The sequence below is a fragment of the Saccopteryx bilineata genome, chromosome 11, assembly GCF_036850765.1.
Source record: "Saccopteryx bilineata isolate mSacBil1 chromosome 11, mSacBil1_pri_phased_curated, whole genome shotgun sequence".
Lineage (NCBI taxonomy): Eukaryota > Metazoa > Chordata > Mammalia > Chiroptera > Emballonuridae > Saccopteryx > Saccopteryx bilineata.
This window is the reverse complement of record NC_089500.1, coordinates 20,363,540-20,391,171: the sequence shown is the minus strand read 5'-3', so window position 1 is coordinate 20,391,171 and position 27,632 is coordinate 20,363,540. Positions and strand designations below refer to the sequence as shown.

The following is a 27,632-nucleotide window of genomic DNA, read 5'->3' as shown; positions in this document are numbered from 1 at the left end:
CTGTGCCCCAGTGACTCTGCTTCCGGGCCCAGCCTCTGCCCGGGTACACAGTGTGAACCCCACTCTAGGAGAGGTTTCCCGTCTGAGTTCCAGCTGTAGCCCTCCTGGTCATCTTCATCCTCGTCAGCCCACAGCCCAGGCTCCTGTTCAGGCCCAGGGCCCATGGCCGGGACTAGACTCCTAAACTGTCCAGTTAGGACCGAGCCAGCATGGATCCTCCACGGGGCACAGCCCTCCCCGTAAGCAGACCACCTACCACACCACTTGGCCAGTGGCCCCTCCAGGGGCATGGGCTGGCAAAGGCCCTTCCCACATAGCCTCCTTCCCCTGGCAGAAGCCAGTCATATTTAATATACATCTTCCTTCTCATAAGGCTGCCCACGTGCCTATGTACACACTTGTGTGTGTGACAGACAGGGGCATGCAGATGGCGCGGGGAAGGTGGGTCGTGTGTACGAGTCCTGTGCAAGGACCTGTGGTCCGGGGCCCGCTGCCCCCACACACGTGCAGTGTCTGGCCCAGCCGTGGAGTTTGTTTTGATCAGTAGGAAGCGGCAGAAGCGACCACGTGCAGTTCGGGGACTGGGTCCTAAGTGGCCTCCCTGTGCTGCCTTGTGGAATCAGCTGCTGCCGAAGCCCAGGGCATGAGGGGCAGACCCCACGGAGGGCAACGCCGCACCGAGGTCCCAGCCCCCCGCCCAGCCAGCAGCAGGGCAGCAGAGGCAGGCGGGCCCCCTGCGCCTGGCCAGAATCCTGCCCACACATGTACTTGCTGTTCTAGCCCCAAGGTCCGGGGAGGTTGGTGGGACCATAAGAGATGAGGGGGCATCTCCACAGGTCCTTGTTGGCTGGAGGTTCTAGATTCTCTGTTCCTGCTGCTGGGCCAAGGGCAAGAACTCTTCGTCTGGCTAAAGGCTATCCCTGCTCCCATTTCTTCCAGAACATGACTTCCCAGAGCTGGGGTCTTCCAGGAATGGCTACTCACCAGGTTCTCGGTGGCTAGCCGGGACATCTCCTGCTGGACACCGAACTCCACCTGGGCCTCCGGGGACAGCAGCAGCGTCTGGGAGAAGGTCTGCTGCTGCCTGTCCAGCTCCTCCCGCAGGGCCTCTACCTGCGCCTGGAGACGCTCCACCTCCTCCTCGTGCGTGCGGCTCTGGGCCTGGAGCTGGGCCTCCAGCAACCTGCACCGGGAGAGGGGGGCGGGTGACCACGGGGCTCGGGCCAGCGCCCCATGCGGCCCCAGACGGACATGCGGCAGGGGAGCAGCCAGGCATAGAGCAGCAGTGGCGGGGGCGGGGTGGCGAGGGGAACAGATCTGCGTGCTCAGCAGGCAAGCAGGCCGGCCCGTCCTCGCCGAGGCCGGGAGGCCAGGCCAGACACGCCAGGCCAGACACGCGGCCTTGGTCATGGGCCTTTTGCTTGACCCTCTCATTCCCTTGTTCTTCTTTCTTGAGCACAGTCTGTTGCTTTGGAAATGAGAGATTGTCTCCATGCCAAAATGCCATCAACAGAAATTTCTTATACCATCTTTTAAATAAAAGCAGCCCCATTTGCCCCAAAGCTCACAAGAATCTCCTTAAGACAAAACGCTGGCGGACTGACTAATCATTTGTCCATTCTCCCTGTAGTGGATTCTCTGCGGTTTGCAGGAAGGCAGACTGTTGGCCCCTTGCCTTTTTACCTTCACCACCGTTACCCCACTTTATCTCCAGCCTTATGTAGCCCCTCCCCCATCAAAACAGAAACCAAGACTATTTGTGAATGATCTGGGGGGAGGTGGTTAAAGACCAATTGGGGTCACGACAGAGGCAGCGAGACCTAGAGACGAGATGGAGGAGGAGGGGGAGGCCCAGAAGACGAACCGAGTCCAAAGGCCCAAGAGCAGGGGTGCCAGTCACCTGGCCAGTTCTGGGACAGTACCTGCTCCATCATAATGAAGGCAAGAACTTACGGCAGGTTCCTGAGCAGCCTCTACTTCAGGGGGTTAGTACTAACGGGACGAGGGCGCTGTCTTCCTGGACTCGACCTGAACCAGCTTCCTGATCTGGTCAGCTTCACAGGAACGGAAGGAACCTCAAAGCTCCTGACATGACCACGCCCCGTCTCTGCCGGGATGCGGATGAAGACGACCAGGGCCCGGCTGGGCTCTCGAGCACCGCGCTCTGGAGGCGGGGTGCAGGGGCACTATGTGTCTGCAGTTCTGCTACCATTCTGGGGTGACAATTGCTCCGAGAGAGGAGGGAGCAAGAAAGGGAAAGTCTCCGCCGCCAACTCCCAGGTGCAAGCACCACGCTTTCCACTGCGCAGTCGGCGCCAAAGCAGTCCCAGGTGCCACACTCGGCTCCCAGCGGCTTCCCAACGAGGGAACGCAGGTGAATGACGAGATGGTGGAGGAATGACCGGATCACCACTCTCCACAGGCAGCACTACTGAGGGAAGGCAGTCATGTGCAGACTGCGGAGAATAATTTGGAAATGACATCAGCATTTTGGAGGACATGTAATACCTGATGACGTCCACTCCTGGCCATATTAAAGGACTCACCAGCAAGCTACACATTTAACGAGGGCAGAGCAGAAGCAGTGGGGACCTAGGCCCTCTGCCCCAGGGTCCAGCTCCTGATTTGTGAGTTTATGCTCACATCTTTTTGACTCTCCTTGTAGAGTATAGTTGGGTGACTTAGCCCAGGGTTCTGTGTAAGGTCCCAGAGTCCCTGCCCAAGTGTCTAGCTAGGTACCTCCCTCCTGCAGGTGAGAAGACTAAGGCAGAGAGAAGCGGAGGCCCCAGCCAGTGGCAGCACTGGGTCTGGGAGCCGGATCTCCCGAGGCAGAGGCCTGTGCTCGGTTTCATTAGTGCTTTCATGCACTTAGGCGTTCAACCACAGCTACTCTGCTGCTAGAGAGCCATGGGGAATTACCTGGTTTCACATGTGGGTCCCCCTTCCAATGAAACAAACTTCTTCATGGGACAGGAATCTGATCTTGTTGAATAATAGCCAATATAATAATAGAAATAGCAGCTAGTGTTCATCCTGTGCTTACAACACGCCAGCCATGTGCAAAGTGTTTTCTCTGTGTTAATCCCACTGCTTGTAATGACCCAGGGAAGTAGGTTCTATTCTGAACCACATTCTACCAGCGAGGAACCAGAGACAGATGTCACCTTGCTCCCAGGTGGTGGGGTCACACTGAAACCAGAGCCAGGAAAGGAAGTAAATCAGCAAAAGCTAAGAACTAGATGATTTCACACACAGGTGGGATATAAAACTGAGGCTCGTGGACACAGATAAAAGTGAAGTGGTCACCAGGGGGAGTAAAGAGGGACAAGTCTACGGGGACGGAAAGTAACTGGACTTTGGGTGGTAGCGCACAGCACGATCAACAGTTCAGATGCTACAGAGATGTTTACCTAAAACTAGAGCCAGGAGAGAGGGACTCTCAAGAGCCAGCTGCCCCAGCCTGACTGGTGGTGCAGTGGACAGGGCACTGGCCTGGGATGCTAAGGTCCCAGGTTTGAAACCCCAAGGTCACTGGCTTGAGCATGGGATCACATGATCCCATGGTCACTGGCTTGAGCCCAAGGTCGCTGGCTTGGTTGGAGCCCCCTAATCAAAGTACGTATGAGAAGCAATCAATGAATAAAGTGATGCAACTACAAGTTGATATTTCTCATCTCCCTTCCTGTCTCTGTCTCTCAAAAAAAAAAAAAAATTAAATTAAGAACCACTGACCTGGGCCCTGGCCGGTTGGCTCAGCAGTAGAGCGTCGGCCTAGCGTGCGGAGGACCCGGGTTCGATTCCCGGCCAGGGCACACAGGAGAAGCGCCCATTTGCTTCTCCACCCCTCCGCCGCGCTTTCCTCTCTCTCTCTTCCCCTCCCGCAGCCAAGGCTCCATTGGAGCGGGGATGGCCCGGGCGCTGGGGATGGCTCCTTGGCCGCTGCCCCAGGCGCTAGAGTGGCTCTGGTCGGGACATGGCGACGCCCAGGATGGGCAGGGCATCGCCCCCTGGTGGGCAGAGTGTCGCCCCATGGTGGGCGTGCCAGGTGGATCCCGGTCGGGCGCATGCGGGAGTCTGTCTGACTGTCTCTCCCTGTTTCCAGCTTCAGAAAAATGAAAAAAAAAAAAAAAGAACCACTGACCTGGACTCTTATCCCCAGAAGAGATGCTCTCGTTGCTCTAATGGGACCTCCACTATTCCTCTATGTCATCTGCGGGAAGAACTTTAAAGAAGGTGCGTGAAGGTACCTGGCTCCCGTTCTAAAGCTTTCTCACCTCACCGGGCCTCAGTTTCCTCTTCTGGGAAACAGGCCTGAAGACCACTGCCCCATCTCTGTTGGGAGTCTTACATGCACAAAGCTATGCCGTGGTCCCAGAAAAACCACATGCTGGCTATAAAGGTGTGACATGACCACTGGGTTGTGTTACTTCTGTGCATGTCCACCCTCCCTTGCTAAACTGCTCACCCATGGCTGAAGACCAATGGGTTATGGATTCAGACTCTGATATCAAATGGGACCGGTTCAAATTCTGGGTCTCCAACTTAAGCAGCAAGTTCCCTAAACCCTGTAAGTTTCCGTGTCCTCATCCCACGTATGTGTGGTGAGTCAGATTTGATACATGCAGCACAGGTAGCGCGGGGCTTGTCAGCTGTTGGCTCCAGGCAGTCACGGGACAGGGACCAGCAGGCACGCGGGAAGGAGGACAGGCGCCCAGGGGCGCGGCACTCGGAGCACAGCCAACAGCGCAAGTCCGCCCGATGTGCTCAGCGGGTCCTGCAGTTAGGATGTCACTACATAGCACAGAAGCAGCACAGACTCAATGCTCCAGAAATAAATTTCCACCTCAGCTTTGTTCTAAGAATAGCTGTGTGCCCGCTGCCATGTGAGATTCCCCACCATGTCTGTCCCTTCAGCCACAGAGCCAATGAGTAGGACCAAGTGTTTTCTAAGGTTATACTGAGCCATCGAGGGTTATCACCTTGGCCCAAACAAGCAGCTTCCCACCCTCATCCACACCAGCTGGACACAAGTGCCGGGCAGTGGCCTGAGGGGCCCACCCCCACCTTGTGGACCGTGCCCCGTGTCCTCATGTCGCTGCAGCTGAAACACAAGCGTAGACACAGCAGGCAGAACAGACAAAGCAGACAAGGGAAGAGAGGCGTGTGTTTGACCTGGCAACTTGCTTTAGGCCTTGGTAGGCCAAGCCGAGTTCTCCATCTTCATTCAAATAGCCCCAATCCTCAGTCTTGCTAGAAATAAAGGACAGAAAGAACACAGGGCGCCCAGTGTGGAGGAAAGAGCCAGGCAGGCGGAGGAGGCAGGGGAGTGCGCAGCCCCAGCGAGCGTGGAGGCCGGAGCAGGGACGGCTCAGGAGGCCGCTCCCCTTCCTCTCCCGCCTCCAGCGTGGGTGCCTGCAGACCCCAGCTCTCCCTGCCCCCAGTTCCAGTCACTGCCACGCACTCTCCTGTGGGACCCACCCATCTTCCCAGAGCGGAAAGCGTGGCTTCAGCAGGAGCAAAGGGTGGCTCTGGTTTGGGTAATTCTGTGACCAGAAGGGGCTCGGGCCGGGTAGGCCTGCGTTCTCGCTCAGTGTTCTTTCCTCTTACCAGAGTGACTCGTTAGAAGCAGAGAGGGAGAGGCAGGAGAGTAAAAGCGGAAGGGAGGAGAGGACCGGTGGGCGCACCGTGGGAGCTGCATGCACTGAGCACAGGCAGGCTGCCCCTGGGGCGCTGGCTCAGCACGGGCACCAGGGTCTGGAAGGAGACTATTTTGTCTGCTTTCTAATGGGCATCTCTTTTATGTCACTTCTTAAGGGCAAAAACCCATGAACTCATCTCAACTCCAGCCCTCACTGTGGGCTTGAAAAAGAAACCGCTAATAAAAACCTGTGCCAAGCAGGGTGAGAACTGAACGTCCTCCCTCGCCTTGGGGGCTGGGTGTGTTAGTCCTGTTTACTCTGCCCGCAGCTCCTTTTGCCCTCTCCACTTGTCCAGTGTTGGCCTGATGCCAGCAGGTCAGGCACATGTCACATGCACCTACCTCCCTGCCACCAACCGCCCTGGGCACACGAGAGACAGAGACCGGTGGGACTGGGTGGTGAGTGGCAGGCAAACTCTGTCAGGACTCCGCTCCCTCTGCCCCATTCCCAGAGGGCCTCTGCTCCCGGGGAAGCTCCTGCTGGTGGGATCCCGGGTGTCCTGGCTGGAGCTGAAGCCACACCGTTGGCCATAACTTTCCATCCCCGGGGCTGTTTGGCCATGGTCAGCCGTGTCCTGCCGGTCTGCTGGTCAGCTTGTGCGGGAGACCCGGGGGTTGCAGCTGCCATTGCATGTCCCCGTCTCAGCCGCGTGAAGCAGGGCCGCACCTGCGGGGCTCACACAGCCTGCCCACATCACGTCAGTCCCCACTCTGAGAAGTCTGACGACAGTGGGGGTGGGGAAGGTGGCAGGGAGCATCCTTCCGGGGCCACTCTCCAGCTGCTGTTCCTGGGTCTGCTGTTCTGTCATGGCTTGTTCTCTCTACAGGGGGGTGGTGGTGGGGTTACTGCCAACAGGTTTATCCGGCACCTCTCTGCCCAGGACTCCTGCCCCACAAATGTCCCAAGCCCTCACCCAGGCCAGGCCTCCGCAGATACTGCCTTTGCGTGGGAAGTTTTTGCTGACCCCTCCTGTGCTTAGTGGTCCCGTGGTTCCATTTATCCCAGCAAACCCAGGAGTGGCCTGGGCCATGTTAAGAGATGTTGACAGCTTAGCACCCTGGTGTTACCACTTACACTGTGAGTAGCTCCTGCTTTAATGCAAAGGGGCGGCTCACTGCTGGGAGGAAGTCCGGGCTCTGCTGTGGTCATTGTCATTCTCATTGAAGGCATGTAAGGAGCCCTCCCTCTAACCTTCTTGCTTTCTGGGTGAGGGGAGGTGGCAGGATGGAGACCACCTGCTGGACACTGACACTCGAGCTAGATCCCAGGTGATCTCCAGACCCCAGGAGGTGTCTCCGCAACCCTGTTGGTTGCCATGACGGCAGACTCTCCAGTCCTAACACAGGCTCTGCAGGGAGGTGCATGTGTGTTGCTGGGCTACCCGGCAAGGACGCTGGCATTCATCCCCGCACCGCCCGCCTCGGAGGGAGACACGCGGTTCTTAATTCTGCAGCACGCCAGGTGTTCGCACAAAGATAAAGCAGAGTGCTCTGCTGCCCAGCCACCCCACAGTGCTCAGGAAGTCAGGCACACGAGTAAATTAAAAACTAGCCAACCTACTCTGGGTCCACCTTTTATTCCCAGATGAAAGAGAACCAAATCCTCACCGGACCTTTTCCCTCCCCTTCCTCACACCCCACTAGGGGCAAAGGCTGGGAGGCAGCGCCCCCTGGTGGCAGGATAAGGAAAACCCCAGACAACTCAACTCAGGAGTTTGTTAAAATGATGCCCATCAATTAACAAATATTCATGGAGAGCCTCCTGTGTGTACACCACTGTGCTGAGCCACATTCCCAAAGAGGCCACAGACACACACTAAGTAAGGAGGAGGAGGCAGCAAGAAACTGGCCGGAGAGGCGGACGTCTGGAGGGCAACTCCTAGCTCCGATGCTAACAAGCTGGGGGTGGGCGGGTAATCACAAGCCCGTTTCTCCCTGTGTAAAGTGGAAGTGCTCGGCTGACTTACCTGAGAGCTTCCTTTTAGCTCTATAATCTTATTAACTGTGAAGGCCGTGCACCGGAAAGGCCTGGGAGAGCGTCTGCTTTCCCTCTGTGGAGACTGAAAACTGGGACCCAGCAATCACCCGCCCGCCTGGTTTAAGGACCAGCCTCCCTGGGGCCAGAAATAGGCAGTGCTCCTGTCAGCAGGGCTGGTCAGTTTCCCATTTTGAAAATGACCACCTTGTGCTCTAAGGATGTTCTTATCTTTTGAGTTCACACCTGTACTTTCTACCCAACTGCCCAGGCATCCTGCGGTCTCCGCAACACGGGAAGTGGCAACCCCAACACCACGAATAAGAGAAAAACACCTGGAACGGCAGGCCTGGCCATACGGGGGTGAACTGTTTGTGGACAAATATGATCACGCCACTGAACTACAGCGGGCAGCCATTGTGCTGATGGCTCAGGACCCACGGACTGGGAGCGGGGGGGGAGGTAGGGGATGAGCACACTCCAGAAGAAAGCTGAGTTTCTAGCCACTTAGAGGAGCTGGGCAGGGTCAGCCCCTCTGCCTCCACACATGGGGGGGCAGGGGGGCGTCTGGCCGTCAACTCCAAGCCCATCCTAAGATGGCTGCACATACAATACATTTTCCTGGTTAAACAAGGTCCAGGCAGGTAGATTAAGGGGTGAGTAATCACGCCAGGTTTTCCTGCCCAAGGCCAGGTAGCAAGATCAATGCTACTCTTTGTGTTTCGTGGGACCTGCTGGGTGAAGAGGGCCTGGAAGGTTTCTGGGGACCCAAGCAAATACCCAATAAAGCACCCTAAATTTTGCCTTGGAGCTCCACAGACTTGGCAAGGCCTGAATGGAATGACCAGTGGCCAAGGGAACACACCATTCCCGGAGCCAGAGCTGAGCCCCGGCCACAAACCTCCTCCTCCCTAGCTGCGACCCAGTGCACGCCCAGGCTGAGGCCAGCCTGGGAGCAGCAGGCACCTGGCTGTGCCGTGCCCTTGCCCATCCCCCTCCCAGACCCACCTCCGCAGACAGCTCCGGGCGGCCTCAAGGGGGTGCTCTCCAAACACCCGCCTATGCCTACGGCAGCCAGTGTCTGGAGCACAGGCCGGCTCTCTCTTCAGTTCTGCTTTTATTCAGTGGTAGTAATGATGCTGGTTTCTCTCGGTCCCCAGGATGTGAAATGAGGGAGCTTTTTGGAAGCAAAAGTGCTACGCATGTTCCTGTGGCTACTCCCAGAGCAGGCCCTCAAGACCGGCTTCTCGCCCCCAATTTGAAAGCGATAGAAAAGGCACGAATGTAAAGCTCAAAACAGAACTCTAGCTATGGAAGTTACCAAGTGTAAAATGTTTTGAGCTTGGGGACCATGGACTCTCTTTAGAGAGGCTGGGATTGAGCCTGGAGGCATTTCGAATCCCTCTAGAAACATAAGCAAACTCTTCCCAACCCCTCTCCCCCTCACCCTGCATGATACAATTGATATTCAAACCAGAACACTCTCCATTACCAGAAAGCAGTAGAAGAAAAGTAACTCTGTGTTCAAAGTTCCCTTGTGGCCCGGGCGGGCAGCCCTTATTATAACAAGACGTCCTGGCCGGCTGGGCTGCAGGAATCCCCCCCCCCCCCCCCCCCCCCCCCCCCCCCCCCCCGCCTGCTGTCCCCCCTCACCGCTGGGATTCACCACATGGGAAGTGAGGCAAACCCATGAGTGTCACCTCCAGGGGGGCAGCACTGGGCGGGGCCCTGGTTCTTCCAGGAGCAGCAGCTCCTTCCTGGACTTAACTAGTTTCACAGGCCACTGGTTCCCTATTGTAACCCGGGCTTGCTGGAAGTGGAATTATTTTAAGATGTCAGAAAAGCTGTTTTTATTTTATTACCATCATTATTGTTGCAAAAGAAGACAAATCCGGGTTATCAAGCAGCCCTTGAAAAAACCTACAGTTGGGACCGGGTCCCTGACAGACGTTTGATGAAGAAGCAGGGAGCTGATAACTGTGGTGGTTCTGAAGATCAGAACAATGTGCACGCTCGCTTGTCAGGACCAAGCATCCTGTGTCTTTCTTTCTTCTAAATTTTTTTCTTATTTGTCCCATTTCTTATCTTCACCTGAGATAATTTAAAATGACTAAATCTTGACTAGCGTGAGCACTGCGAGATTCACCTTCATTTTCCCCTCTCCCTCCTGAAGGGAAAAGTATTACATCTCTCTTGCAATAAATCCAGTTACCTGTGGGACCTTCTGATCACTGGCCCAGTGGGCTGGAGTCAGCCAGCCTGGAAGTCAGGCCTTCTGGATTTTGCCTTACCTCAGTTCCAGGCTAGCTCAACCCTTCTGGGCCTCAGTTTTCCCATCTGCAGGAAGGGGCTAGATGAAAAGACCTGGAAGTCAGCACACTAAGGAGTCAGCGATGTGGTGACATTCTGGGGGACTGCACGTTGCACTCCTGGTGCCACCTACTGACACTTTCTGGAAGTGCGTGCTGTTTTCAGCAATTCCAAAAAAATGCGTAAGGGTGGCTCAACATTCAGTAACTTGAGGAAAGAGAGAAAGGCAGCCAGGGAAAAGGCCAGCTCCGTTTTGACAAGTGCCCCAGAGGCACAAGGAGGCAAAGATGGCAACAGTGGCGACAATACTGGCATTGTTTCACACGCTTAACACGTGCAGCCCCGTTCCTGGTGGTTAATGCAGACTAACTAACCTAATCTTTTCAGGCTATGACTGCACCCAGCTCATAGATGGGGAAACTGAGGCGCGGTTTATGAAGTGGTTACTAAATAGTAAGTGACTGGCCTCCGGAGCGCAATTCTCAGGCACTCTGCCGCGTGACCTGGGGCCTCTGCTCTGGCCAACATCCGGGTTCCCCATTAGACCATCACTCTTTTGCCTTAACCCTGGGTAGCTCGTCCTTAAGAAGGGACCAGAGGTGGTTGGTAACTAAAATCCAGGGCAATCTCATTCTAGCCAATACGGTAGTGGTCAAATCCTCGCACCCAGCCTCTGCAGTGCCTGGCGTGGGCTCCCTCCCTTAAGTGACAGGTGGTAGGGCCGCTGTGGACAGTGCACCAGCGAGGGGGAGTACAGGTGGCATCCTGTGTGGGTGGGCCACTCTGTGCCAGCCTCCCTCCCCTCAGCCTCCAGTCGCGCCTCCAGGGGGCTCTCTTGCGAGTGCGTTCAGAGGGCCTGAGTACCAGGTGCTCCAGGTGTTACTGGAGTCTTGCCGAAGCGGACAGCAGGCTTCCTACGGTCATGGGGCTCACGGCGTCTGCTCCTTGTCACTTATCTCCGAAAACAGGTAAGACCCTGGCGCTGAGCACGTGGCCAGTGCCTGAGGAGCGGCCTTCCCAGACCGGGTTGGGCAGGACCCCTGTGCTAGCGCCGCCCTCAGGTACTGCTGCCGCGAGGTGGGGCTTACCTGTTGGTCTGGCAGACCCCGTGATAGGCCTCGATGGCGTCTTCCTGATCCACGTGCTTCTCACTGTTGGGCCAACTTGTTCTGGCATTAATGTTCGGCTCCTGAGGGCCCAGGTTAACAAAGAAATAACTAGTCATACAGTTGCCATGAAATGACTTTATATCACTGAATAAATTCACAGCACTAATTAAAAAAGACACATTTATCCCTATTTTCATTGCAGTATTATTTACAGCAGCCAAGATATGGAAGCAACCCAAATGCTTATTAATAGGCGATTGGATAAAGAAGAGGTAGTGTATGTATACAATGGCATATTACTTGGCCATAAAAAAAATGTATGAATTTTTACCATCTGCAACAGCATGGATGAATCTAGAGGATATTGTGCTGAGTGATATAAGTCAGACCGAGAAAGACAAATACCACATAATCTCACATGTATAAGGAAATCTAAAGAACAAAACAAATGAACAAACAAAACTGAAACAGACGCACAGACACAGGGCACAGACGCAGGGTTTCTAGACGGGAGGGAGCTGGAGGACCGGGTGGAAAGGGTGAGGGCCTGAGAAGTGCAGACGGGCAGTCAGACACAGTCACAGGCTGTGAGTACCGCACGGGGGACACAGGCAATAATACCGCAGTAACTACAGATGGTGTCAGATGAGGACTAGAATTAGTAGGGGGTCACTTCATAACTCTCTAACCACTATGCTGTATGCCTGAAACTAATATAAAATAATATTTATTACAACTATAATTGAAAATTTTTTTAAAAAGGATAACTTTATATCCAGACAAGTTTTAAAGCAAGCCTTTGAGAAAAGATGAAGGCCCAAGACCATCTCAGATAACAGCAGTTACACCTAGGCAGGGAGGTGACTTTCAAAGGACATGTTGAAAGAGCCACAGAAGGACAAGGCCTGGGCTGGGAAAGGCATAGAGTGTGGATGGTGGGGTGGGACAGCAAGGACAGTGTCCCCGGAGGACAAAGCACTCCGATCCAGAGGACATGACCAAAATCTGTGTCAGTTTCACTCCTCCACATTCATTACTGCCCACCTACCCCACCCCCACGCTGCCCCAGGGTCCACGCTTAGAAGTGACCCAGGTGGCCTCTGTCCCCTCCTTCCCACTGCACAGTCTGTCTCAGGAGGTGAACACATTGGGAACCGATGCTACGCTGGACTTCCCGCCCCAGGAGGACTAAGAGAGAGAGGACTTCACCCCACAAACAAGACAGCCGGGGCAAGGGCAGGAGGGGAACCAGGCAGGAGCGCTATGCAGGCTGCGGCCCTTGTCTCTCACTCTGTGGCTTGTTCCTCCTGAACGTGTCCATGGTGAGACATTTTAGAAGATTCCAGAAACTTCCAGCCAAGCCTCCCATGAAAGGTCTGCTGGGAGGGCAGCAAGTTCCTTGCTCTATCTTTAGAGGAGACACCAGAGCAAAAGACTCCACTCTTGCGGGTGTAAGACCCTCACGGGGAAAGATATGTAAGGAAAGCCCCAGCTCTGTTACCCGGCGTCCCCCCAGCAAGCCCAGCCGCGGCCGCCACCTGGTTACCGTGCTCCGGCCAGCAAGTCGGCGCTGGTCAGCACTGACGATCTGGGTCCTCAGGATGAGCACCTCCTCCTTGCGAACCTCCAGCTCCTCGCTGGCCAGCTTGAGCTGGTTCAGCAGCAGGCCGTAGCTGTCCGGGGAGCTGTGGGTGGAGTTGTTCTGGGCGGCCTGGGCGGCCACGGCTTTCCTCAGCTCGTTCAGGTCATTCTTCAGCTTCTTATTTTCTGACTCCAGCTCTTGCCTCTGGAAGACAGTAGGGGTGACACACCCCATTACTCCCCGGATCCAGAGCGCTCTCCTCATGCGCGTCCCCTCCTCCGCCTTCATCAACCACCCTGCCTGTCCCCCTGAGAAGCGAATTGCAACCTCTCCGCTTTAATGATGAGCCTCGTGGTCTAAGTTCTGACTGGCGTCTGGATCCAAACCCACCACTCCCAGCTACCAGGGTGGACAGTCTGACACGGTGTCTCTGTGTTCCCTGAAGCAATTCAAGTTTATTTCTAAGCGTATTTGGCCAACGAAGCCCTTCCTTATAGAAATGCCAGGTGAATCTCAAGCAACATGTTATTAACAGAGGACTTCCTAGAACCTTCATACATTAGTCATCTTTGTGACTGTCCCAGAGAGGATACGGAGTGCGAATCTGCTCAGGTCACACATGGACCCCTGGTCTAGAGAACATACCAGCAACTCTTCCGTTGTTATGGCCACACAGAAAGCCACCAACTGTCAACACCAGTGGAGGAAAAACTACCCGAATTCAGACTCAAAAGTATCACTGACACCCAATTCTGGCATGTATTTAAAATTTTCTGGATAAGATAACTTTGTACTTGAGATAAATTCAGATCATTTAAAGTTTGATGATCACACACTCATTGCTGGTAGGGCCCTGGGACATGTGAGATAAAAAAATTTCCCAAAGAAGATCCAAAAATGTGGATATGCCTGACCTGTGGTGGCGCAGTGGATAAAGTGTCGACCTGGAATACTGAGGTGGCCAGTTCAAAACCTAGGGCTTGCTCGGTCAAGGTACATATGGGAGTTGATGCTTCCTGCTCCCCACCCCCTCTTTCTCTTTCTCCCCTCTCTAAAATGAATAAAGTCCTTAAAAGAAAAAGAACCCAAAAATGTGAATAAGTAGGCACTGGTTGCACAATTATAGAGCCGTAGGGCCACAAAGCTAAGAGACCACTGGGCATAGTCTTTCTTTTCCAAATGAGAAGGCGGAGCATGGAGCAGAGAAGGCTCCCTGTGAGTTCTGCAGAGGCGGATCCCGTGGGCCAGCCCCGCCACACACCTTCAGGCCATGGACAAAGCTCTGGGGTGTGACTGGCCCGAGGGCCCTGCAGCCAACTCAACCTGCAGGCAGCGCAGCTAAGCCTGGAGCCCAGGACGCAGATGGCGTGCTTGCCCCAGAGCTGGGTCACTGTACTCACTACAGAAGGGGGGGGACTTCTGAAGCTCTGGTAGGGGGCGTCCAGAGTTTAAACAAAACCCACTACTCGTCAGGAGGCTGTCCACGTGTAGCCTCCTCTCACTCATGTCCTCGTGGGCAGGTTGTTCAGATCCAGTGTGGTCAGGATCAGGGTAGGACTCGGGGCTGTGCTCCTGGGCAGTGCAGCTCTTCCCAGAGTTCTGTGCGGTCCTACAAGTGGGACCAGATGGACTGACCCTGGCTGACTGGATCCATTCCCAGTGGTCTAGTGGGGCTGCTCTAATGCCCCTTTTCTGCACCCCCACCCCAGCCATGCTCTGGGCCAAGAGGCCTCTCCCCTGGACTAGACCCGGACACTCTGCAGACCCCTGCCTCACATCTCTCCACGCGAGTCTTGAGTTTTTCCAAAGTGGTCTTGTTCCACCAGCCACATTCTAACTGAAACTGAGTCAGGTAGGTAAGACATGTGATACAGTAAGAAGTCCGTGTTTGGTCTCTGGCCCCAGTTCCTGGCACAGAGCTTCTAAAATTCTTCTGTCCTCTGAGGCCATGAGACTGCCTCTCCTTTGTTAGTTTATTTTGATCATTAGATTACACATATGAGTGAGATCATATGGTACTTGTCTTTCTCTGACTGGCTTATTTCATTAGCATAACACAGCTGCCAGAGGGGAGTGGGCTGGGGGCTGGATGAGAAGGGTGAAGAGATTAAGCAGAGAAACAAAGAAAGACAGACACGGACAACAGCCAGAGGGAAGGGGGTGGGGGAGGCAGAAGAAGGTAAAGGGGGATAAATGGTGATGGAAGGAGACTTGATTTGGGTGATGAACACACAATACGATATACAGATGATTATTATAGAATACACCTGAAACCTGTATAATTTTATTAACCAATGCCACCCCAATAAATTAAATAAAAAATAAAAAAAAATTATTTTGTAACATCCTGAGTGACTGCCGGGAGAAGCATTTTTGTTTCTCATAATAGTCTTCTTGCAACCACACCTGAGTTTATGCTAATGAGGTGACTTGGAAGATGGGACTGGCAGCCAGGGGAACCAACCTTGTTATTAGAGGGTTGGGGCTTTCAGGGCCACCCACTGAGCTCCAGAAAGGGAGGGGGAGGTCCTGGAGATGGAGTTAGATGCCAACAAATGATCTAGTCATGCCTCTGTCATGGAACCCCCATGTAAACCTTAAATGACAGCTCGGGGAGAGCTTGGGGTTGGGGACGCATGGCGGTGCTGGCAGTGGCCTGCCTGGAGGGGGCGTGGAGGCTCCATCTGTCCCTCAGACCTTGCCCTGGCATCGCTCCAGGTGGCCGTGCCCGAGTGGCATCCTTTATCATAAACCAGTAACAGGAAGTTAAGGGCTTTCTGGAGTCCTGTGTGATGTTCTCACAAACGATTACACCTGAGGAGGGTGTGGTGGGCTACAAATCCTCCTGTTTGTAGCCAAGTTGGACAGAAGCGTGTAACCCACTAATGTGCCTGGTATCTGAAGTGGGAACAACCCAGTGGGGCTGAGCCCCTAGCCAATGGGTCTGTGCCAACTCCAGAGGTCAGCACCAGAAATGAGTGGCCGCAGGACACCCAGCTGGTGTCCACAGAGAACGTGGAAAACTCCACAATTTTGTCTCAGACGTATTGTGAACAGAGAGTACAGTTTCCTATTAGCATGTTATAGTTCCTTGTGGTAAATACAAAATGTCCTTTGTTTCGAAGTGAGGGCAGGGGAAATCACGTTCTGTGGGTCTGTCTACCCATGAGCAGGTCGGAGCGCACAACCAGCTTCCCTGCTGCCCTGCTCCGACACTGCCCTCCACAGGGTGGGGGCGCGAGAGTCTTACCTTCAGTCTGTTGTAGGCGAGGTCTGCATCCTGGTCCAAATCCAGGTCGTTCTTTGGTTGTTCCATCTGCACGGAGAGAGACAGGAAGGTGAGCACGGACCACAAGGCAGATGTTCCGCAGAACTGTTTCCACCCACAGTGGAACGGTGAACACGCTCGCTGTTCCCTTGTGCACGCGTGCTCCCTTTCCCCTTCGAGTGCAGCTGGCTCCTTCCAGCACCATGCAGCGCTCCACAAACACCTCCCTCCGGCCCCCTCCCCGCCCCCTCCTTAACCTATTCACGTGATGCTCACAGGCACCTATGGGTTGAATATACGTAACACTGTGTTAGGTGTTCAGTCCCCCCGAAAGATATGAGAAAGTCCTAACCCTTGGTCCCTGCAAATATAACCTAATTTGGAAATAAGGTCTCTGCAGATGTTATCAAGTTAAGATGCGGGCATTAGGATGGGCCCTAATCTACTATGACTGTCCTTAAGAGAAGAGAAGACGGCTACACAGGGAAGAGGGCCACGTGAAGAGGGAGGCAGGGGTTGGAGTGATGCAGCTACAAGCCAGGAACGCCAAGGCCAGCAGCAACCACAGATGCTCAGAGAGAGGCCTGGACGATTCTCCCCAGAGCCTGTAGAGAACGTGGCCCTGCTGACACCTTAACACTTGACTTCTGGCCTCCACTACAAGACAGTGCATTCCGTTACTTTGTGTAAGCCGCCCACCTGGGGCACTGCTGCGGCAACCCTGGGAAACAAGCACCGCAAGACTCATGCACTTATTGAAGAGATTGGTTAATAGATAGTGATGATATACTGATTAATGAGGTTAATGAGCTACTCTCAGGGTTTTTGGGACGTGCGTGCACATGTGTATTCTGTTTTCCCATATAAACCACTCTGAGCACCTTGCAAAGCAGCCTGCTTCCTCCTGTCAGTCTACAACAGACCATGATAGTCAGCCCTCTGATGCCCGGCTAACGCTGGCTGACATCAGGACTCCCGAGCTGGTGGCTGTGGACTGCGACAACTAGAACACTAGTCCATTAGGACTCAGTGGGGCCAGTGATTCCTGTAATTATTTGGGGGCTATTCACCTGACAGATGAGAAGGGGCAGAAACACCTTTATAAATGCTTAACTGCTTAGGGTGATTTCAAGTAATGGGTGGTAGTCTGAGTAAGATGGGTTTTTGGAGCTAAAGTCCGACAGTGTTTAGATTATCTACAGTGCTAGCACCCTTCAGCCCCAAGAAAGGCCAGCACACATGTGGAGGGACTGGGTGTGCCTCAGGCTCGAAGGCTGGGGCTGGATCTGAGCGTGTCCTGTGGTTACATGGACAGCACTATCTCCAGCCTGGCAACCCAGGAAAACAGCTCCGCAAGGGGCCGGTCTCTGCATTCTCTCTCACCATCAGCAGAAGGGATGTGGCCGTTTGGGAGCAGCAGTTAACCCGCCACTCTCGTGGGAGAGGCCTGTGCTTGTGTTCTATGTAGCAGGACTTGTTGTATGACTGTGGCCAATTGCCGAGTCCATCAGGCTCTTGGAAAAGGGGTCATTCACTCCAATTCAACTTGCTGTGAGCATTAACAGGCGCTGGCTGTCATGTTTCTTAGTGGGAAGCCCAATGGAATCTCCCAGGGTGACTTTGCCAGGCCGGGGGAAAGGGAGCAGACAGAAGGAAAGTCTATCCTGGCTGGCTGTCCGAGGCCCCATCCCCATGGTGGGCTCAGCCACTCCCACATGGTGTCACATCCTACAGACTCCGTTGTCTTTCCTTACGCAAAGGCTGGCCTCTCTCTACAGCTGGGAGCCTGGGCCGTTGCTCTCCAGAGTAAAGACCCAGGTGTCTCAGGGTTCTTCTTGGGACCAAGGACAGATCCAAGACCCTCACCTCTGCCAGGTTGTGTCAGGGTGTTACAGAGGGGTTCTGTCATCTCCCCGCCCCACCACGTCCTGCTCACTAAACCCCATCAGAAACAAGGTCAGTCATTCTCAAAGAAACATCCTTAATGCATGTAACAGTGCTATGGGTCAAGCCTACAGTTCCAACACTTGCTCGGTGATTAATTTTTGAGCAAAAAATAAAAAAATATCCTTTTTTATTTGGTATCAAGACAAACAAACGACCTAAAGCCAGGATTTCGAAACCATTAGGCATGTCTGTGGTGGGGAACTGGGAGAGGGAGTCTCCCGGCAGCTGGGGGGCCAGGCCCGTGTCGGGCACTGTCCGAGGTCATCTACACAGCTGTGCATATATCTGATTTGTGCTCACCTGTTGGGAAGCTTCTCTTCTAATTGAATGAGTGATTTATTAATATAAACCTAATCTTTTCACTTTCCATTCTGAATCCAATCCCCGGAGAGACTGAAATCCATCAGCAAGATTTACCTCCCCACTTACTGTTCAGAACCCACCCCACCCCCAAGAATCGACTAGCGTCTGTGACACATCTGCCTGGAGAGGGAACACAGGTGTTACAAGAGGAGACTGTGTAGAGGTGCGAGCAGGGGCAGGTAGGGCCAAGGGTGCGGGGAGCGTGATCTGGAAGGCGGTGAGGGTACAGGCGTGGGAAAGAGGGATGAGTGACTGTGAATCAGGTCCGCCCTGAGCCAGTGGGGGGCTAAACTCAAGCCAACGTCAGATTCCAGCTATCAGAGGGCAATCGATTTTCTCTGCTCTAATACGACTTCTGCTTGCATTGGTAGTTTAATCACACACCCTGGTCCTCCTTGTAAGTGGGTGACGATGCCACAGGCTCCCTGCTGACTTTGCCAGCGGCCAGCGGAAGCGCTTTGCCCTGGGGGCATTGTAAAGCTTACTTCTGCCCAACTGGGGTGAGCTGGGGCATGGGCAGAGAAGACTCAATTGTGACGTCAACACAGGACAAAGTTGCCCTGACAGCCAGCACCAGCACAGCCTGCAGGGTCACTCCTGCACGTGGCCCTGGGCGGAGCTGGCTGGATCGCTCTCCGATGCCAGCACCACGATGCCAGCACCACCGGCGCTGCCTGGGGGCCGCTGCCCTCCGCGCACCTGGGCGTTCCTGCTGTCCTGTTGCTCCCTCTTCTCCAGCTGCGCCTGCAGCTTCCTCCTCTCCTGCTCGAGCTCCCGCACTCTCTTCTGCAGCTTCAGGAACACGGTCATGTCCATGGCCGCCTTCTCCAGGCCGAGTTCCTTCAGAGAAAGACAGGGAGCAGGAGGAGGAGGTTTTATAGAGTAAGTGCCTTAGGGAACACCTAGCAGGCACCTCCCTGCCCACTGCTCTATCAGCTGTCTGTCTCCTCTCTCCTCCCAAACATCAGCTCAGGCTCAGATACAAAGCCAGTGTCAACCAGCCATCGTTTCTCATACTGCCGTCAGTGCTCCAGGCTCATTCTGTCTGGATAACATCTGAGTCTCAGCCATTTACATTCCTCCCGTGTGAGCCGCTGCGGATAAGCGATCACATACAGAGTCCAAGAACACACGGATAAAGACACAGCCATTTTTTTGGAAGTTAAGAGAGCTCACTTTTGGAAAATAGCCTCATCCCAGAGAAACTGTTACGAACACTCAGAACATGATGCTTCCTGATGAAGAATCGATGTGGTCATTCATCACCGCAAATGTGCTGCCAAACACCCCTGATGGCACCTTGAAACAGAACCAGCGCCTGCCCTGTCACAGAACCCATTCCTCCAACAGATCTGACAGCCTCCACGTCCCACATTATTTCCTTTAGATTCATGCCGGGCTTGCCTGCCCGAGTTCTGTCACATGTGGGTGTGTATCTGGATGAGCACATCTGTGTTGATTTTTAGTGTCCATATGGACATATGTGACAAGATAATCTGGTTTGACCAGCATTTAATGAGTGCTTTGTGCTTAGCCTGATGGCACCTGCTGCTCTGGCCAATACCAAGAACCAGTCTCAGCTGCCCTGCAGAACTTAATCCCCTGAGGGAAGTGCATGTACAGGGCACACAAACACGTGGGTGGTGCACCTGGAGTTCAGGTTGCTGAAGCCTCCAGACTTGAGAGAGTACAGTGGCAAGACCAGGGCCTTAAGCTAGCATTTATTTTTTATTTTATTTTATTTTATTTATTATTATTATTATTATTATTATTATTATTTTTGTATTTTCTGAAGCTGGAAATGGGGAGGCAGTCAGACAGACTCCCGCATGCACCTGACCGGGATCCACCCGGCACGCCTGGGCGATGCTCTGCCCATCCGGGGCGTCGCTCTGTCGTGACCAGAGCCACTCTAGTGCCTGGGGCAGAGGCCAAGGAGCCATCCCCAGCGCCCGGGCCATCTCTGCTCCAATGGAGCCTCGGCTGCGGGAGAGGAAGAGAGAGACAGAGAGGAAGGAGAGGGGGAGGGGTGGAGAAGCAGATGGGTGCTTCTCCTGTGTGCCCTGGCCAGGAATCGAACCCGGGACTTCCGCATGCCAGGCCAACGCTCTACCACTGAGCCAACTGGCCAGGGCCAAGCTAGCATTTATTAAATGCTGACCAAGTGCATGTGGCGAGCAGCAAACCACACGGACTGTACCACGGACAGACCTTTACCAGAGGCCCTCCTCTTCTTCCATTCTTTCGTCCATTGCTCACTTACCATCCTTTGTTTTTTCTTTATAGCACTGAAGAGTGCCTGCAATTATATTACAAACTTCTCCCATCAACTAATTGTTGTCTGACTTCCTATCAGGTGGGCCCGCTCCGCAAGGGCAGGGGCCTCCCCCGGCGGTCACTGCTCTTTCTCCAGTGCCTCCCGGCAGTGCCTAGCAAGAGGACGTGCTCAAAATATGCATATTTTTATGAGGGTCTCTCCTCCACATCTATCTTCGTGTGCTTCGTAAGGTTTTGTATGCTTGTTTCTTCTTTTCAAGTGCCCGTGGAAAAATTGTATATCTGTGCACCTTTGACAAGATTACACATAGACTCTAAAGTTCACCGTGTGATACATTAGGTAGTGATTCTATGAGGCCATTGCTGACAGAAACACAGTCACTCAGCAGTGTTTGTGGTCCTGAGTGTGATCCAGTCCTGAGTCACGGAGGAACACATTCTTGCGTATTTACTGATATGGCTGCATGCACTGGGACACTAGACGGGGACCATACATTTTGTCTATTTTAATGACTTAGTTGTTCCTTCATAAGTGAGCTATTTCACATCATTGCAATCGGTTCTTGCTTTGCAAGAGGAATCAGTGAGCTACCTTCTTCCTTCTTTTCTGGAGAGCGGGTAAGAGGAACCATAACGTATGGTTTTGCATGGTGAGTGTTAACTCCACTGCAGTCCCAGTGGTCCCTGTCAGGAGTGAGCCCCTTGAACACTCCGATAGCCACCAACACAATAGCAGATCTCTGTGGGGGCTCCACACAGGTAATAAACACCCTGTCTGTGGCACAGCCAGCCCAGAGCCTGCCGTACTCACCTCCACCTGTGGGAGGGCATCCTCGGTGTCTCCAACCTCAGAGGTGGAAATGGAGGGGTAGTTGGAGTCAGATTCTAAGCTACTTTGGTTTGACGGGTTCCTCCTATGACCTGGAGTTTGCTGTTTAAGGAGAAAAACGTGAGAAATCATTATGAACTAATGTCAGTAAGAACTATTACTTTTCAAAGAGCAATCGGCCCTAGGGTTGGACTTCTGCCTCATTTGTAAGGATTGGGTTCCCTTGTCTCTTAACAAAATACAAATCCTTAACACAGAGGCCAAAATCTCTGAAAAGTCCTGGGAAATAAACCCCATCTGGCAGTCTTGACAGTACAGACAGTCCCCACACTGGGTTCCTTCTTGGAAATCTGCCCCCAAAGGCCCCCACCTCCATCAACCTACACTTCACCAACTGGGTTATGAAAACAGTAAGCATATCAGACGTTACTGTTTACACTGCTCACTTAAAATTGCCCTTTTGCCTTGCATCTAATTTGGCATTGAGAATAAAAACTGATCTTGGCAGGAAAACTTTAGATTTCTATGTTCCTATTCAGCTTTTCAACCTGGTTTCTATGATCTAATCTTGTTTGAATATGAATTTCTGGCGGGAGTGTGTGGATGTGGTGAGAAAACATGACAAGCCAGGAAATGCGACACCGTTGGTATGTATACTGCACTTTGTCGGTCAGGAGGAGCGGGCAGACCCGGGACCGCTCTGCGCACGCACTGATGCAGCCGGGACCAGAGCTCCCCACGCATGCCTGTTGTGACAGGGGATGCTCCCACAACAGGAAACGAGAGAGAACACATCCACGTGGGTGGAATTTCCCTTGAACTCTTAACTGAGATCTTTGCAAGATCCCAAAGTCAGAAAAGGTGTGACTGCCGGCCCCGCTGGTCCCTAGGCGATGCCCCCCGCAGAGAAGGTGGGCATGCTGGCAGTGCCCCTGCACAGGTTTACTCAGCACCCGCAGTCAGCCAGCTGCCCAGGGCCCGGGAAAGCCAGACCTGGGCCTGCGCTGCCGGCCCGCCCCCTTGCCTTTATGATGGTCATCTCGTCCCGAAGGTTGTCGTATCTCTGCTCCAGCCGCGAGTACTCCTTCACGAGGTTCTGGTACCGGGAGCGCTCCTCCTCCAGCTCCTTCTTCACCAGGAGGTTCTCCTTGATGGAGTTCTGGGAAAATTCATCTGGGAAGCAAGCACAGGAAGCGTCCTTCTTTCTGAACGGGTTCCCCTCGCAGGAACTGTCTTGTGCTTTCTGACTGATGTCTTGTTAAGAGGCTGCCCGTGATGGCTCCGAACACAGACGCCGACGATTTTACCCAGCAACCTCTCCTACTGCCCAGCAAAGGAAAGCTCAGGTCTTCACAGGGGGGGGGGGGAGGTGGCCACCCCCCGGGAGTGGGGGACAGACGCAGGCAGTGTGCGTGGCAGTGCCCTCAGCCTCTCCTGCACGACAGCTGTCCCAGCAGCTGCTGGCAGCATTCCTGGGAGAACCCAGGTTTCCTTCCAGAGACGGCTCCCTAGTCCCGGTCTTTCTGGTCCTTGGAGTTCAGAGAGATGAAAAGAGATTTGAGAACCTAAGGCCAAAGGTTAGAAAGGAAGGAAGGTAAAAGAAAACCTGGATGGGTTGTGTTCCCCCGCCAAAACATATGCAACCCGTGAAAAGAAACAATTTTTAAAGGAAAATTAAAAGTAGGTTATGTTTCCTTGTGGTCCAGGGCAGGGGCCTGAGGACGGGAAAAGTGGATTGGTTGAAGGGCGCCCTGCGTCAGGTGAGGATCGGGGTCTGTGGACTCCCACTGTGCCTCTGTGGTCAAGCAGCCATAAGGGCTGAGACAGGTGACCTAGATGTGACCTGTGATTTGCTCCTCAGCAAACATAAACAAATGACCCACTGGGCAGAAGAAACCACGATAGGGATTGTGGATGCTGAGGACAAAGGTAAAAACGGCGGGAGTGCAGCTCCTGAGCGCTCACGACGTGGCAGGCACTGGAGTGAGCGATTCTCGGGCAGTATCTAATCCTCACGGGAGCCCGAGGGCTGCACTTGAGGTCTGTTCTGCAGATGAAGAGACTAAGGGCTGCAGTTGGTAAGGGACTTGCTCCAGGCCACGCAGTGGCTTACGGCGGCCACCCTCTGAGTGCAGGTCTCCCTGACTCCCACACCCACAGATGTTGTCCATCATCACGTGTCTCACAGCAGTAAACTGGGCACCCAGCAGGAAGGCAGAGTTCACCCTCCTTTGTCCTCTCTCTGCTGCACAAGCTCTGTCACCCACTGCAGTGTCCTAAGTACACATGCGCTAGGAGTCTTTGGGGGGAAATCACTGTGGGAAAGAATTTAAAACTCAAAATGAAAAATCAAGCACTTGGGTACTTACCTTTCAACTGGCCCAGGATTTGGTGGTTCAGCTGTTCTTTCTCGTCTTTCAGGAGAGCGTTTTCTTGCTCCAGGTCTGCAACTCGCTGAGAGAGAGCACAACAGAGACAGGGTTCCCCTGCAGAGCTGGCAGAGGGAGCCTCCTTCGGTGGGGCTTGCATTGCAGCTGGTTGTGTTTAATGCTCATGTTATTTAAGAAAATTGAATCAACCAAAGCTGCTCTTGTTTCAAGGGAAAGGCAAATGCCGTTAAAGCGAGACGGACGAGCCCAGCACTGTCTATGGTCTCCCAAGGCCCACAGAACCTCGTGCAGAGTCTGCCCCACGCTCTCATGCCCGTTTGGAACTTCCAACAATAAACAGGCTTTCTTGCATTTGGCTGCTTGTCTTAGTTAATTCTGAGTTCTCAGATCTGAGTCTCAGGAAAGCCCGAAGCTCACAATGAAGAATTACCCCTGGCTTTGTCCACCTGCCCTCAGCTGCCTGCCCGAACCAGCACAGCCTGGGTGCTGGGAGAGGAAAGGAGACTTGCTACGGACATGCGACTGTCCGCTCGGGGGTCCAGCCTCCGCCAACACTGCCGGAGGAAACACGAGGCCAACGTCATCGCAAAAATGGCAACAAAGAAGAGAATGAAAAAAAAGGAAATACTAATTAAAGAAAAATTCCAGTCTGTTCAGAGGAAAACGCCTTAAAACAGTGTAAGGCAAGCTTTTTTGGAAAATAAATGTTTTTACTACTCAATATTAGAGCAAATATTTGTATGGATTTAAAAATATACCAGTTCAGATGTGCTCTGAGGGGATAAGCTATTGTTATAAAGGAAGACGGGACAGGGGCCTCACTGTTTCTGGTAACACAGAAGCTGGCGTGCCGTGGGTCACGCTGGCACTTGCTCTCCAGAACGCCTGAGACTCCCTCTACAGGACATCGAGGGTCTTCCCACTGACGTCACACGGCCTTCACGACACAGGTGAGGCGTGCTCTCCGAGGTTCCGTGTGGAGAAATGCAGACACACACAGAGCAACTGCAAAGAGCTCCAAGCATTTTCGACTGCTTCAGATGTCAAGGAGTTTTCCACCTCCTTAAGTAGGGCTCAAAACAATCTTCCGGGAACCCGTCCCTTCTCTGCTGCAGGACACGCGGGCTCCTCCCTGCCCTTCTCCATGCGGACGGGCGTGGTTTCTCTCCTAAGCTTACGTGTGGAGGTGCTGCCCAGAGCTGCAGAAATGAGGCTCTGACACGCGTGCACGGTTCTGACACGACACTAGGGCAGGAACCGTGGGTCTTACGTCTTTATGTCCCGGAGACGGCCCTCCAGCCGAGGGATTATAAATCCCTTCGGGTCAGAGTCGTTAGGTCAGGCAAGGGGGCGTGCTCGGTCCCTCAAGAATGTCAAATGAGATAAGGTTGGTAGGAAGTTATATGCACGTAGCTAATGATACCAAACTGTTACTTTTATCAACAATTTACTGTCTGTTATAATGACGGCAGTGGCTGTTTTGTGCCCAGGGGGACTAAAGCCTGGGTTGGGGGTGACAGTGAGGGACAGGACGATAAGTGCTGGCTGGGACGGGTGCTGTTTTGTCACCGAGCCTACTTTCGGGCCCCTGGATACAGTCATCCATCAGACACTTCCTGACATGCTTCTCTGTGCCAGGGGCCGTGCCAGGGGCCATGCCAGAGGCCAGGGGATGCAAAAAAACAAGACTCGTGGTAGCTGCCCTCAGAGAGCCTCGCCTGGCAGGGGCGAGGGGCAGGCGGGTAACAGTAAGAAAACCGATATGAGATGCATGCAGCACATTCCTGTAAAGCAAGGCTTCTCAACTATTCACATTTCAGGCTGGGTCATTCTCTGTTGGAGGAGGGCTGTTCTGCTCACTTTCAGCTGTTCAGCAGCACCCTACCCTGGACACCAGTGACCGGCTCCAAAGCCCCCCACGTGGACCAGCGGGCCATGCCGCTGGCTGTTGCATCACTGGAACTCCGCCCGCTGCCGGCGCCCTGCGCCCTTAAAAGCAGGTCCAGTGAAGGGGCCTGCTTCCCTCGGTCAGAAATAAGGCTTCTGTGCTGTTTATCACTGAGCAGAACTGTCTAGTGTACACGAGCTTGTTCAATCAAGGAACTCATTCAGGAGGCACATACAATACAGGAGAATCCTTCTTTAAGTGCATCTAATTTGCTATTATTGGAGGCAGGTTGCCACCCAATGACTTCATGAGTGCCTTCAAATTAGATTGGCAAACCATCAAAATAGCTTACATTTTTGTTTTCTAGATGTACAAGTGAGACCAAAACAACAGAAGAATCCACGCGGTCAGTATGTACCCCCACAAATAAAACCTAGAGTGGGCCTGCAGTGAACTTAAAGGTCAGGAGGACAGAACTGCAGTCACCCCTGCCGGGGACAAGGCTGTGGCCTGAGCCAGCTGCCTGGGGGCGTCAGGGGTGCTTCGCAGCAGGCTGGGAAGTACCATGTCACCACAGAACCAGGCCTTCCCTTCTGCTCGCCCCCCTCTGAGTAAGCAGACGGCTCACAGAGCAGGTGGTCACCTGAGAAGGCTTCGGATCCCTCACTGTCCTTGTCACCTTCCTCTGGGCACCCTGTAGATAGTCATGTCCCTCTGAAATGGACCACGTCCTCTGACCAATACAGAGCAAATGCCATCCCCGCTGGGCTGGACCTGAAGCCTCCATCCCTGTGATTGCAGCCTGACCTCACTGCAACCTCAACTCTCAGCTGAGACCACGGTCTGGGAGGGCCATGGAAAACAGCAGCTTCCCGTGGAGTCTTCTGTGTTGTGTGGGCCTCACTCTCTCCCTCCTTAGGTTTTGATTCGTGAGGGCTGGCCTCCAAGGGACTCTCCTTTGTTATTCTAAGCCATACATCAAAGTGGCATTGGTGGCTTTGTTTCCCTTCCTTGCCTGAGCAGTTCTGGAGGTGGGCCCAGTCCCTGCTCTGGCAGCCAGCAGGAGAGAGAGGCCCCACACCCCACTCTACATCCCAGCAGGGTGGAGAACGCTTCCCCAATCACCTCTCCCCAGACACTGGCCATCTCCCAGCCAGCCAGCCAGCCAGCCAGCCAGCCAGCCAGCGTGTGGAGTGTGCTGGCAGACACCGTAGGTGACAAACTTCTGCAGCCAAATCGCCTCCCTTTTGCGAGCTGTCAGGGATGCACGTGGCAGAGAAAGACACCTACCAAGAACCAGGTGAGGTCCCCTCAGTGTGATAAATAACACCTTTGCTAGGTTTGGGGACTCACTAACCATCACCCAGCAGCTCCATTTTGGGGGAGAGGGGTGTCTTTTAACTCTTGTGGGCAGTATTACTGGGAATGCTTCTCCCTGTTAAAAGTTTATTTGGGACAGAACATCAGAGCCAACACTAGGGTAAATCCTGTTCCTCTCAGGCCTGTATAGTCCCTGGTAAGTAAAATGAAACAAATGTCCCAGCTCCGTGCTCAAGAACTGCTTCTGCCAGTTAATCTTCGGAGACACAAAGGTAGCTCTGGGCATTGTTTGGTCTTGACTTATTTTTTCCACGTTTGGTATTTGCACTGTAAAGAGAGCCAAGATGCAAGTTTTCTATGAGACACCACAGAACAATTGGACGATGACGATCAGGAAAGGCTTATCGGCCCACTGTGGTGTCCTGTGTTCTTGGTCCTCAATGCTTCACACCTACCACCTAGCAGAAAGGTACAGGCGTGGGCCTTGCCAGGGGCAAAACTTGTAATTCTGCAAATTCCTGTGAAGGGTCACCTGCCTGTTCTCTGATGGTAAGGTAAATAAGCACAAATACTGTGTAGAATGGAAAGATATTCAGTCCACAGGGAATGAGCCCCAGCAGAGGAGAGAAGACTGGACAGGCAGTGCAGAGAGGTCTGTGCAGAAACGAAATGTGAA

At 53.5% G+C, this 27,632-nt stretch overlaps 1 protein-coding gene across 2 annotated transcripts in view; it reads right to left on the bottom strand.

The window, feature by feature from the left end:
* Nucleotides 1-27,632, bottom strand: part of MYO5B (myosin VB) — a 319,106-nt gene that overhangs the window by 17,552 nt on the left and 273,922 nt on the right. The window contains exons 23-31 of one of the 2 annotated variants that reach the window (XM_066246550.1): nucleotides 23,728-23,812; nucleotides 22,383-22,531; nucleotides 21,341-21,460; nucleotides 18,952-19,092; nucleotides 15,925-15,990; nucleotides 12,639-12,878; nucleotides 11,072-11,172; nucleotides 5,173-5,250; nucleotides 985-1,183 (exon numbers count right to left, since the gene is read on the bottom strand). In XM_066246550.1, coding sequence (XP_066102647.1) covers nucleotides 985-1,183; nucleotides 5,173-5,250; nucleotides 11,072-11,172; nucleotides 12,639-12,878; nucleotides 15,925-15,990; nucleotides 18,952-19,092; nucleotides 21,341-21,460; nucleotides 22,383-22,531; nucleotides 23,728-23,812 — 1,179 coding nt within the window. The remainder of the gene's footprint in view (nucleotides 1-984; nucleotides 1,184-5,172; nucleotides 5,251-11,071; nucleotides 11,173-12,638; nucleotides 12,879-15,924; nucleotides 15,991-18,951; nucleotides 19,093-21,340; nucleotides 21,461-22,382; nucleotides 22,532-23,727; nucleotides 23,813-27,632) is intronic. The other variant, XM_066246549.1, reaches the window with a different exon arrangement.